Source organism: Typopeltis vanoorti, chromosome 12, assembly GCF_054136105.1.
Source record: "Typopeltis vanoorti isolate ZY-2024b chromosome 12, IOZ_Tvanoo_1.0, whole genome shotgun sequence".
In the NCBI taxonomy this organism is placed as follows: Eukaryota; Metazoa; Arthropoda; class Arachnida; order Uropygi; family Thelyphonidae; genus Typopeltis; species Typopeltis vanoorti.
Window position 1 is genome coordinate 123,698,434 of NC_143560.1, and position 14,222 is coordinate 123,712,655.

The 14,222-nt window shown below is 38.5% G+C and overlaps 1 protein-coding gene across 1 annotated transcript in view; it reads left to right on the forward strand.

The window, feature by feature from the left end:
• Positions 1–14,222, forward strand: part of LOC150101202 (E3 ubiquitin-protein ligase LNX-like) — an 82,218-nt gene that overhangs the window by 36,547 nt on the left and 31,449 nt on the right. The window contains exons 3-4 of the mRNA XM_090401733.1: positions 8,491–8,594; positions 9,420–9,503. Of these exons, the coding sequence (XP_090257859.1) occupies positions 8,491–8,594; positions 9,420–9,503 (188 nt within the window). The remainder of the gene's footprint in view (positions 1–8,490; positions 8,595–9,419; positions 9,504–14,222) is intronic.

The window sequence follows — 14,222 nt, forward strand, 5'->3', positions numbered from 1 at the left end:
AAAAATATTTGAGCTATCAATTTAAAAAAAAAAACATCAGAAATATTTAAAGTACGAGATATGAAACAAGCATGAAAATGAAACTCAACGAAGAATTATTATCACCTAAAAACAATAAAATTAATCTAGATTATGCATCACAATTTGTGTTTCCCTGTCTCCCTTTTTTTGGCAAGCATCGATAACATTTTTGGATATTTTCTAACGAAAATGCGTTCTTTAATGTGCTCCAAAATGTCGGTTGTCGTCGGGTGAAGTCGCCTTTGTTATCCCCACTCATGATGACTCACAGGGTTGACTCCCATCAAAGTTACACGGCGATGTCAAGAAGTGTAAAATTATTTTTAATTTATTATTCATATTACGAATAATAAATTAAAACCATCGGCGGCCCGCATGCAGCTCGCGGGCCGCCGATGGTTTAGACGATCACGACCTTCCGAGGATACCTGGAAGGTCATGGGTGCTTAAGCGCCTGTTAAGACCACCGATGACGATGATTTTAAGAAAAATGGAATAATAATTTAAAAAAGGGATAAATCTCGTTGGTCTTCTAGCGAACAGCACCGAGAATTTTTCACAAGCCAAGCGAGATGGCTAAAGATTGAAACTTTTAATTATAATTAAAATGGCAGCAATCAACCCTAGAATGGCATGGGGACAGACGATCTGCACCCACCACGTTATATGAAGCAAGCAGAGGGAGTCGAACCGTTAACTATAGCAATGGGAGGAGAGGGACTTCGTTGGATATTCTCTTCCCTCGGCCACTGAAGCCTTCGTTAATTGGGAGAAGGGAAAATGACATTCCGGTCCATGAAAGATCGAAATGTAATATTCGGGACTTGTAAGTTCAAAATTGTTATAGGTAAAATAATGCCGTCTGTTTTTAAGGACAGCCCACCCCGCGGAACATTTAAATGCCAATAAAATTATAAGCGACTTGCAACGTGATTCTCTTCAATGAATCGCCATGTTTGTCGAACAGTTACTCAAGGATTCGACGCGGGTAATACAGGGTTCGACATCGTCTGTTTGGATTTTAGCACAACACACTCGTTTCAGGTACGCAATGAGGAACGAGCATGGGGAGGGCGAGGTAATGAAGTGGTGAAAAGAATTCGTAAGGAAGAAAAGAATTGTATTTTAGGGATATGCCTGGGGAACAGGTAACCAGTACGGTTCCACGGAGGTGATATCCACTGGTATTCGTGAGCGACTTCAGATATTCAAGATCAAAAGATACATCTTCCCACAGAAAGGCCTTATACGAGGTTCTTCGCGTGCTAGAGGGAATTCGACCCCCCCCCCTGTCTTTTCGACCAACCGGTATCGTCGATAGCAAATGACCTACAGAGGTTTCGCGTGCTGTTCGATAACGTGCAGACTTTCAAGGGAATCACGCACCGACCACCGTGTCGCAGATCTTAACTCCGGGAAAGATCAAATTCGTATCATAAACGATGCTCCCTTCTACTGACGGCACTTAAAATGGGTATCGCACGTGCGATGAATTGCAAAAATATTCCTGTACGAGTTACGATTAATTTATCGGACAGTTTTTTAAAAAAGAAATCTAACGTTAGCAAAACTACTCGACTATGGTACTGATGGAAATATCATTCTGAGTGTCGTCAATCGCAGTGTTATTGCACGGTTTAAGAGTGTTTTCTTTAATATACACGCCGTATTGAATGATGGGCACCAAATAGTACGATTAACATATGCTTCACAAAACTAGATGTTTGACCTCATCGGTCGTTGGCCTTGCTCGGCAATCTCCTAATTCTGTTTGTTGACAGATCTTACCTAGTTCGCTTTTTATTTCCCTCCAAGCGTTTCCTGAATACTCAATTTTACGTTGCGAGAGAATTTTACACGCCGTAAATAAATTTTCATTTACTGTCTGATTGTGCTTAGGAAAACAGATGGCTGACGAGTGAAGCACGTGAGGAACGCGTCGGAAACTGCAAAAAAATTCCACTGCGGAAACAATTTACTGCAACCGCTTACGATGCTCTCCACTAGGAGCAAGGGCGGATCGCCACCGCTGTGCGGCAGTAGAGGAAAATCCATTTGGTACGGCCATCGGGATGCTGCGTCTATCCTAGGCGGGGACCGAGCGGCATTTCAAGTTATACGTCTACTGCACCAGCAGCAAGACACGCGCCGCCGACACACACACACACACGGGGAGGGAAGGGGAGAGAGATTGTTTATTTACGAGGTGCTGTTCCGTCTCGATTCACAGCATGTGGTTCCGGCATTAGTCGGAAAACATCCCCTGCATATGATTCCCGGGATGGTCAACATGCCGCATCCTCCTCGGGTTAGAATCGATTTCTAATCTAAATGTTTCGCTAGCGGAGCACACGACTGCGGCTCATGAAAGCCAATTAATGTGCTGCCCTCATCTTCCTCGTCCCTTCCGACGCACGAGGACAACGCAGAAATGTTTACTCCGGCAGATTCGTCTTTATTTAGTTTTAGAAACTGGGACGAAATTATGCTGCCCCCTCTTGCTGAAGGCTTTTCATTCGAATTCGATCGATTGGAGTTGCGTATTTCTCTTGTTCGCGGCACGTTTCGCATTTCCCGACATCCTGCTTACGATTCAAGTTCTGCCTAGCGAAGGGCTCTTCGCGACTGCCTGCGCTGGATTTACACCCCATCTTAGAGGCTTTTTCTTCGAGCCTCTTGTTCACGTATGACCCCGAGGTTCTTAATAGAGCTGTCTTACGGAGGTTGTCAGCGAAGCGTGGAACTCGCGTTGGTTGTTTCTGCCGTGTTTGTGTTGATGGGAGACGGCGTGAAGATCCCGGACAAATCTCTAAAACAAAATTCTCAGTAAATGTTTGTTTTTTTTTTATGTTGTGATTATTAAGCAAATTTTGAATCCTTTAATCCTTCAACGTGCACCGTACTCTTCTCTCAAGTACAAGACATCGATAAAGAGAAAAAAAAAAAAAAAACTGAAAGCATTTCTTACACTTCAACAAATCACTATCGCATCTTCCTTCAAACTGTTCACTTCAACTGGAGAAGATGGATGGAGTAAAGTGAGATGATGATTTGTATGACAGTGATCATCCCTGATTTATGTTAATCAAAATTGCATTTTAATGTCTTAAAGTGCCTTCCATTTCTTAACCCATAAATTGGACATTCAAATGAACCACAGTATCATTAATTTTGCGTTCCTACAAACCACTCACGATACACTTAATGTTACCAATATACAGCTTAAACAAGAATGGCCAACGGCGATTTTTGAAAACCTCAGCAGCGGGCACTCGCATTCTGCTTAAGGTCACATCGCTAGTCTACGTTCGGTTGAAGTGTCAATCGAACTGTCCAATTCACAAAACGCCAACTTACATAGAACTCAGTAAGTCAAACAGATACAGTAGTTTGTATCATTAGACAAGATTTCACTCCCGCCTTTGTGCTCATCAGCATCATTTTACTTTCTTTCCAATAACTTAGTTGAAGACTCCTTCAACAGCCCGTGCAAGGGATGTACGACTCCTTAGCCCGTGGCGATAATGATCATCAACTGCACTTCGTTGTTTGCAATCAAACGACTCAGATGAACATGGGATTTCCTTTTTCCTCGCTTCCACCATCGCAGCCAGGGGGCTCCTTCTCACCAGACCCTCGTTGATATCGAAAATTATACTCCACGTGAAAATAACTGCATTTTCCCGAAATGCAGCACACGAACAAAAAGTAATTCAAGCAAGCATTTTCATTCTTCACATTTACTAAAAAGGTTAATGTGAAGTATCCTAAAAATATAGATTTGAAATTTACCGTATTTTTCTCCTTATAAGGAGAAAAATACGGTAAATTTCATATCATATCAACAGCTTATAAGGCTGTTATATTGGACGCATCGCATTTTTCAAGTCGAATTTGTTGGGGAAAAAAAAAAATTCTTCCCAGTATAACACAGATGAATTATGCATCACATTTTTTATGTAAATATTAATTTTTTTAATTTAAAATTTTAATACATGTATTATCCGTTTATTAGGTTAAAAACAATTATTCTTAAAATCATCAAAGAACAACATGATAATATAAACAAAATAATTTTCATAAATTTCATTTATCTTCTTTTCAAATCTTTATTCATCTTCACTCTCCAAATTTTCTGAACTTGATTCTTCATCAGAAACAGAGTCATCGCTGTCTTGAAATAAGCCATCCTTCGTACCGTCAAGAGAATTACTAATGCCACACTTTGGAAAAAGATTTTATAACATTTTCCGGTTTCACTTCGTTCCATCAACTCTTTTGCCCATTCGCACGCCTACGAAATTGTGGCTTCTTTCTTCTATCTTCCTCAGAATTTGGAGATCGCATCCAATTCTCCCCTCATAAATCCTTTAAACGGTTTGTTTGTTGATACAACTAAAGGTTGAAGTGCAGAGGAGAGTCCTGGGATTCCAGATATTTTTGCGAAGTTCATTCTTCACAGCTTCGGTTTTATGGCACCTAAACTGATCCCATACTAACAAAGCAGGTTTCTCACGTCAACTGCCAGGACGTCCTGGCCACACCTTTATCCATAACTTCATCCCTTCCTCATCCATCCTTTGGGATGTAAACTCCTATGATGAATCTGTGAAACTCGATCGTTTTATTTTCGAATTTGTTGGCATTATTTTTTTGATATTTTCGTTTTTGCATAAAATCATTTCTCTTCATAAATCTAAAGCAACATGATGGCCACCCTGTAAAATCGATAACATTTCTTTCTCGTCGAATAATCCTTTTTGTAGATACCCAGCAACCCGATCTTCTTTGATCCATTATCCAAGTTTTAATTCATTTTCAGTTTCTGGCCATTTTGTCTGTTTCTTTTGAGATTGTGTTTTTTAGAATTCGCTTCCGCTAATTGCTGCTCTTGTTTCCTCTAAGTTCGTACCATCTTTGCTGTAGGCAGAGGCCCAAAGAAGCCTAATTGCCTTTTTTTTTTCTTTTGCGTGCTCAATCACACTACGCTTAGACGCAATCGACAGCTGTCTGTGATTCGTGAAATCCACGAGTTAAAGAAATAATTATAATAATGTATCGATGACTAGTTTAAGTGCGTGACCGTTACCGACCGTGCAACTATTCAATGCACCGTAACTGGAATACATAAAAACGACATCAGTGTATAAGAAGCACCGCAAGATGTAGCGGTTTATAGATGCATTCGGCTTATAGGAAGCATTCTAACTTTCAGATAAATTTTAGGTACAAAAAAGTGCGTCTTATAAGGCGAAAAATACGATAATTTTGAAGGAGAGAGAGAATACTGAATATCACGATTGAATGATTAACCAATAATTAATTTATGAATCCTAACTAAGATTCATAAATTAAACGGCGTGTCTGCCAATTTGGTATTTTGGATTATTTATTCCCTGAGCACCTGTGGGGAACTGGTCAAAACAGCAGCTTTGTTTATTCTGTCAGCTCTTTCCATATTTGCTTGTTGCAGACAGAACCAACCGCTACCAGAGCATCACTCCGTTTTTCTATGAAGCCAACTTTCCTGACTGCGACAGGATGTTGCGCTTAATACCCCAACAGGAACACATATTTACTTCAGTCGGATATTTACTTTTTCGGCTTCATGAAAACTGCGCGTTGAGACCCGAAATATATGGCCGCTTCTATAAATGTTTTACTGAGAATGTTGTTTACAGTGTTTTCCACTTACCTCCCCATTTCGTATTTTAATTTCCGATTTTGTAATTTGATCCAGCCACTCATTATTTGGCCTAAATCCATTTTTTTTTTTTTGCTTGCATAAATCTTACCAGAAATGTCCAAATGCCAGCCATCCGTGATTTGGCCTTCTGAATGCAGCCACCGTAAAACCTTCTTACTTCGATATTTCAGGTCGAATATTTTCAGCTTTCTTTACCTGAAGCACTGATGGATGCGTTTCTAAGTTTTTTCCCACGAGTATTTACAACATTTCTCACCACCTTCATATTTATCTTCTTCCTAAATCTGTCGCTCGATGCGGTTTCAATTGCTCTTGCGTCAGTACAATCCTAATCTCACAGTCTTCCCACGACTTCAGTTTAGTTGCTTTTACACATTACTTGCCAGGACTTTTCGACATATTTTCTGTATTTCTCTCCGCCTCTAACACCGCGAGGTTCCGACTTCTCTCTTTTTGCAGACTTCATCATATTCTGATTCAATCGATGTGTTCTTCAGAATTTTCTACCACCAATTCTCTAAGGTTTGAGTCCATTCGCAGCGTTACGAAACTTGGTAACGTTCTTAATTGAAAAGGCCTAATAAATGCTGCTACATCCAGGTTGGAATTCCGGTCTTTCCAGATTTTTTTCCTCCAGGCAGAAACGGTTTGGCACAAGCTGGCCTCTGTTTTCTTTTATGTTTTGCACATCACTGTGTTCCGAGTTCCTATGAATTTTCCCCCCCTCTCCAGTAATATTTATATATTTGAGTCTATAATTCAAGACCGAAAGCGGCTCGATCTTATAACTTGGACCCGCATTAAATTCACAGCACATAATACACCTAGCATTACTTAAAGAAGTAACTTTGATTTAATAAAGAACAGCGTTGGTGTTTATTTCAAGACGGGATCCTGCATCTGCTTTAGTTTCCAGATTATGTATCGCATGATTTAGAACAATATTTATGAATGGCAGTAACCTACCCCGTCTGGTGATATCAAATAAGTGAATGTTTCGGTGTGTTTGAGTATTTGTTTATTTCTCTAGCAATTTACACCAAGTAGAGTAAATAACTCAAACTATTATCGTGTTTATGAATATGCGTTGATTAAACCCTAACTCTTGATGGAGCCGGCTGAATTTGATAATGAATTTTCTTTCTTTTAGGGGGGAGGGGGGGGGAATGCAACGACAAGTTGGAGACTATAGCAGCACCACGAGTAATCCAAGGATTAGATGATCCTTTTCATGTCACTCCAGGCCTTCAATGAACGCTGAAGTTGCGACAGTAGGAGCTGTCACCTCCTGCACGCAGTTTATTTTTGAAAGCAAACGAAGAACCCGCTGTCTGAGCTCATCGCTCTCGAGCTGTTATACATTCCATTAACTCCATTCATCAGAAAAATGGATTACAGCACATTTTTCTTTACCACTAATGAGAATCGTTAAGTTACCGTTTTCTTTGGATCTCTCGACTGCCCAGTTCGTGGCCTTGGAGAAAGAGCTGTCAGGGTTAATGAGTTTATAAAATTCGCTGGTTCATAAATGAAGTCGACTCAAATGGATAGATTTCATGCGCAACGTTTACCGACCGTCTCGAACTCGTCGCTTTCTCTTTCTGGCAAAATAAGATCTGCAATGAATACGTCGGTAGTTTGCATTCTTACGCAGTTGCTTTGGTTTGTCATTGATTGTTATCGTCAAAACCTGTAAAAAGAATTCCAACTCTGAGTTTACTAATTGGTTTAATTTAATCCGTAAGAATATCAGAATTTATTTATTACCCAAGCAAGGGACATCACTGAAGTTCCCAAGAAAATCAGTTCGTAGTTACCTCCGGTTTGTGCAGGGAAATTACTATAAATGTGTGATGGTACACCTTAAGACGAACTTCTACTTTCCGTTGTAAGTGGGATTCGCATAACATTCTCCCTCCCGCTTCTTACTTGAATCGAATTCATTACTTTTTAAAATTCCACAAAGAAAGTAAACTTTTTGTTTCCTTTCCATGTACGTGACATTTCTCAAAAAGGCTTAGTCAAATATTGCTTACAATATCTTACTTTCAAGGTGTTCCCGAATTCTGAATCTAGCACCCACTTAGGCGGAAGGATACATGCAGTATTGGGGTTGAAAATACCTGGTTTAAATACAGTGATGCCAAGACTTTTCTGTCCTCATCGACAGAGGCTGAATTCACTGGTCTCAGGCATGTGGCAGAAGTTTTTTTTTTCTCCGCGGAATAGCATTTGCCAAAATTGCGAAAAGGCAATTAAGACCATGAGGGGATTTAGCCAGTTTGTTCTGATTGTGTGGGATCTTCAAACTGAAATATGAAATCTCTTATCAACGGAGAAATGCCCTTATAAATGTGCTTCATTGCCTAAATATGAGGATCGGAATTCTTATTTCCAAATGAAGTTTAAGAAGACAGAAACCGGATTGACAAACTGTACAGAAATACACGAGACTGCCAGGAAAAGTGTACAAATGCGTATGGCCTTAGTTAGCCCACGTTTTCCACATAACCGAGTTCTAAATGCTCGCCACTGCTATGTAAACGAAGGTTATTCTATACAAAATATCCACGAGCACTACGCAGTTATTGGAATTGAAAGAAAGATGAAACAGATAGTGAGATAGTGTTCGGTAGTAACGTACTCCATGCGTTCAAAAGCGGTGGGCTGTTAACACTTTCCGCGCGCACAAATTAGGCAATTTAAATACATATGAAGCGGATTCTGATTCTGTTACATTTATTACGTCTGTTTGTTTGCAGCTCTTAGTAACATTCGAGAGTTCATCGAAACCACCATCGTTCTGAAGAAGGACAAGAAGAACGAGTTGGGGGTTAGTGTTGCAGGAGGAAACGACACCTATTTGGTAGGTGAGAAATCTTTTTCAAAAAAAAAAAATCTTACTTTTCCCTAATTGTCATAATAAAACTGTCACTTACTCCACATGGTTTAAATATTAAATTCAAATGCTAGCGATGTAATATTTAATTACAGATTTAAATATACATCACTGATTCTCATTAACAAAATGTGATAATTTTTAAAATTTATTAATAATTTAAAAAATGGTCAATAATATGTTTAAAGACATTTTAATTAGAAGATGAGAACGTCATTTTGTTTATTTTACTACAAACCTTTTATATCAACAAACGTAGAATAGATATTCCCTGGAATAGTAGTCGACAGCGATGATGTTAGCATGCAAATTTTTACAAGTAATCGGCGTAATAACTCGGAGATCAGAAAGAATAAAAATCTGAAATTATAGACAGCGTCGTCTGTTGGCCAAACCGCAAAGTATCTTAATAAGATCGAAAATGTTAAAATATATTTTTTCTTAACATAAAAAAAAAAAAACGCATGTGCTTTGAAATATTTCAAATTTTCTAGCGATGACATCACGATAGCGTGGAAAAACCACACAAATACAAGTTTTTAATCAAATTTCCTTTAAAAAATCGGTAATTTAATAGCTTTAAATTTAAACCATCGTCGGTTTTTTTTTTCAAGGTCACTCCTTATGTAGAGTTACGAGGAGGCTTCGGTAATCTATGAAAGCTCCGAACGAATAGTTCTGCAGGAAACAGATCTGTTTTAGTGTCCTGCTGAAATATTCGTTCAGTTGCTGCTCTGCATGTTAAGGCAACGAAATTATTCTAGTGTTAGTTGTAACTTTATTATTTTCTAGGAGCAAGTATGTGTGACGGAAGTTCACAAAGACGGAACAGCATGCCAGGATGGTCGCTTAAAAGTTGGCGATGTGTTATTAGCGGTAAGTGTCTGATTTATCAGTCAAGTTTCTAAGCTCATAAATGAAAGAGATTTCTTAGTTTATAAAATCGCTAACGAAAACTACTTCTTTGACTTACGAACTAAACAAAGTTTTATTATCTTAGAGTTCGGTGATTAAAAATAAAACCATTTCATGGATGTAAAGGATCAGTGCGAGTACAAACGTTTTGGGAAAATGATATCGTTCGATGATGACACGCCATTAATATACACTGCTTGGAAAGAAGTCAACGGACGCCATTGCGTGAGGAACAAAAAGCCATGGCTCCCACGTACATCTTATTATGGTGGTCTTTCGCTGCGATGATGGCCACAATCCAACGGAGGCATACTTCCACAAGATACCACAGTGATCATTGGGAATTTTGGACCATTCTTCCTGTAGGCATGTAATGAGGTCCTAGACTGTTGTGGGATCCTTGATCTCACCAGAAGCTCCAGTTAATCTCACAGGTGTTCGATAGGGTTGAGATCAGGACTTGTGGGGCGACGTCAATGTCTACAAACCACACAGTTACAGCAGCAGCCTTATAACACTGCATTGTCGTGCTAAAAGAGACTGGCTAGTTCTGTAGAAACGCCACAAAGTAAAAAAATTGCATTGTTCAGAAAACTCTCGAAGTTCAATATTCGTGGCACCACAAACAGAGGTCCGAGGCTAAACCAGGACCATGCCATCACCCCGTTAACACAGTTTTCCAAGCTTCCACGTCAGCTATACACACTCTTTGCACCAACAACACGATGCTGCATGTTGGTTCGGGTAATGTGCAACTCCACATTACCCGTGAGCCTCGTTTCTGAATGTTTTTGCGCAGATTGGCGTTCCAGTCGATGCCCGGAACTCTTCATTTTCAACGTGTCGGTGGACCAAGGGCTCTTTTTACTTCGTAGCACCCTACGGTCACGTTTGGTATGTCGTCCACTGCAGGTAGCACTTGCAGTTGACTCCATGCACTTCCATCTCCGTATGGTATCGCTGTTTGTTGACCTGGGATGGTGCAATTTGCCAACAGTTTGTCGAACAGATAGGCCTGCAACATGGCCTCCCATCGCCACGCCTCTTTCAAACCCCGTCAGTTCCTCCCTCGCAGCCATTTCACCCGAACACAGTTGCAATGATTAGGGCATCATATTTCTCCAGTTCATACCGGCTACAAACGCGTGACATGCACCTTGCCCATGGGTGTTCATCGACTTCTTTCTAAGCAGTATACTGCAAAACATGATTAACTACGGTTGGAACTAAATAAGTGATTTAGCAATAATGGCTTTAAAATTAATACCGATGAAACTGAATATTAGACTTCACCTTAACAGATAAACTAGGTCATAATTAACTACGAAATGGCATGAAACAACTTGTACTGGTACTCAAAATTGCAACTATAGTTGTTGTTGTTTTAAATCAATTAAGTATATTTGGGCGTCCATATTGACAGCAACCCGAAATGGAACTCCCATTTCACGTTTTTAACAAACAAGTTGAGGTTCGTAATTAACGGAATATTTTATGCTAAAAAATTATCAATGCAGCATTTTTAAGATGCTCATATTAATCATGGATCAATTCTTCACTGCAATGTTGTATAGGGTTCGTATACGTCCCTTATTTTACGGAATTGTCCCTTATTACGAGTTTGTGTCCTGGCGTCCCGATAAAACTCTTCGGGATGTAATTCGTGTTTAACATTCCCATTCTGAAACATAAAACATGTAATTGCCAAGAAATCGATATTAGTTATTGATCATAAAATTGTCTTATTAATTGACAATACTGACATGTTGCGAGAATAGTGCAACTAGCGGACGTTGTAATAACTAAGCACGGCTTATTTGATAGGAAACAGATCTGTTACGAAACGTAATTAGTTTTATTTTATATGCCTTTAAAATGCCAAAGAGAAAGTGTGTTCTCACAGAAAAGTTAAGGACTGAATACCCTTTTATTACACCGTGTAATTGTGATGGCAAAGTCGACGACAAAGTGAAATGTACACAATGAAATGCAATATTCGGCATACAACACGGCCGGCGGTCAGACATCACGCAGCACATCGCTACGAAGAGACACAAATTAGCAGAAAATGCAAGTGTGAGTAGTCAAGTGTCAGATTATTTTTCTAAAAAAACAATGGGTGAAATGGAAAGAAATCTTGCAGCTGATGAAGCTACATTTGCATATCATGTATGCGTGCACAACCAGAGTTTCAGTTCGATGGACTGCACGTCGAAAATAATCCGGAAACTATATGACAAAAAGTTCGCTTGCGGTCAAAAGAAGACTCAAGCTATAATTGCGAGTGTATTAGCACCTTGTGCAATGGCTGTTTTCAGAAACGAACTTGAGAAAGCTAATTATGTGTCAATAGTGATAGACAGTTCTAACCACGATGCTTTCAAATTAGTTCCAGTTCAAGTTCGATACCTCATACCAAAAGAGGCCATCAAAACTATGGTTCTAGAGTTTTTAGATTTACCGAGTGAAACTGCAGACCAGCTTACAGAATATGTATGGCAACTAGTGACAAAGTGGAATATTGAAAAGAAAGTTGTTGCCTTGTCAGCAGATAATACTAATACAAATTTTGGTGGAAGTTCCAGACAAGGAAAGAACAATGTTTTTCATAAATTGAAATCAAAATTGAATCGTACATTGATAGGAGTTGGTTGTTCATCCCATATCATAAATAATGCTATACAATGTGCAGCTGATACATTGCCCATGGACGTTCGAGCTGTCATTGAAAAATTTATCAGCATTTTTATATCTATACTGTTAGAGTGCATACACTCAAAGGTTTTTGTGACTTTTTAAATACTGAGTACAAGACAGTTTTAGGGCACTCCAAAACGCGATGGTTGTCTCTGTACTCTGCTCTAAAAGGATGAATGAGGTGTAAGAAGTTCTCAAATCATATGTTCTTTCACTTGATAAACCACCATTGCTTCTAAAAAATTTCTTTAGTAATCCAGTTTCAGAGCTAATAGTCACATTTCTAGAATGCGGATCTGAAATGTTTCATGCAACAGTTTGTGCAATTGAAGGTGAGAAAGTCACTCTTGCCGAAGCAAAATCCATTATTGAAAGCCTCTTAGAGAAACTTCAGCAGAGACGAGATTTTGCAACAAGGAAAGAACAATCCTTACTGAAGGCATTAATTGGAGATGGACTCATCACTGAGAAGAATTATGGTAATTATAAAAATGAATGTTATAACACCTGTATAGAATACATCCAAGAATGGTCTTCGGACACTCTTACTTTTGAAAGTTTGTCTTGGATTTTATTGAAGAATCCAGAAGCCATTCTCAGTTGGAAAAGTAACAACCATTGAAGAGGTCTGCCCAAACACAAAAACCAATGAAACTGAGCTGTTTGATGAGGTGATGATCTTGAAAAAAGGCAATTACAGAGAAGAAAGAAGAAATTAAAGCAAAATCTACAGGAGAAATTTGGTATGAATTATTCAACAGTGTTGGAATAAATGAATTAATAAATTTGAAGAAGATTGTTGAGTCCTTCTGCTGCATTCCTGGCACAAATGCTAGTATTGAAAGACTGTTTTCCCGGATGAACTCCTTGTGGACAAACGAAAAGAATAGGTAATCTGTAGAAATTGTGAAAGCTCTGCTCATTGTTAAGGTGTTTTTCAATAAGGACTGTGTGGAATTTCATAACTTGGCAAAACAATCATTCTTTACTCGAGAAAATATAGTCATCTGAGAAGCATATCACAAGCAAAGATCAATGATTAAGTATTGTTTAAAGTTCAATTTTAAGATTGCTAAAATTCTTTTTCCTTTGCTAATGTTCGTAAGGAAAGCAAAAAAATTTTGTTGGTTTATTCAAACCGAAAAAGTGTCCCGTATTTTTTTCTTCAAAAATATATGAACCCTAATGTTGTATCACCCGTTGGGGTGGAGATTACTACAACAATCTGCTTCCTTTGATTCGAATACAAACAGAATAATCAGAGCTGTAGCATTTACTAAGATTGAATCTTCGCATATTCAACTAGTCACCTGTTGGCCGTTCTTAATATTTTGTCATTAGAGAAACTATCTATATAACTGTATACTATATGTTGGAAACAACATTGTATATTTTTCTGTATATGATATAGGCTGTAGTTTGCTAGTAGTTCCCAAGGCAAACAAAAAAATTTTCACAAATCTTTTCAGAACTTGCAACAAGCAGCTGCAATAAACTGCCTAATGCAGTGTTTCTCAAACTTCGGATATCCGCGTACTCCTTGTTAAATATTCATTATTACCAAGTACCCCCTTATCAAATAATAAATAAATAACGTATATTTCATTGTAAATGTCTATTTTATTTGAATTTATATGTTTTCATGTAAACAAAAAATGATTTATTTTTAATAGGACAAAATTTGGAAGAGGTTCCTCTTCATTTCCCGTCCATGAAAATCCACATTTCAAGTAATTCATATCGTACTTACGAAGATTTTTCATCTTCTTCCCAGTTGGTTCTCTAGAGATGTCAGACGACACACCCTTATCAATTTCATTTGATCCAGATGCAATATCAACGTTTTCTTGTTACTTACAGCTACTCTATATTGCTCTCTTTTGAGGGTTTTATAAATCCAATCTTTAACCAATGATCCCTACTTAAGAATTTGAAAGCTAAAAAATTACCGTATTTACTCCAATATAACTCGCCCTTTTTCCA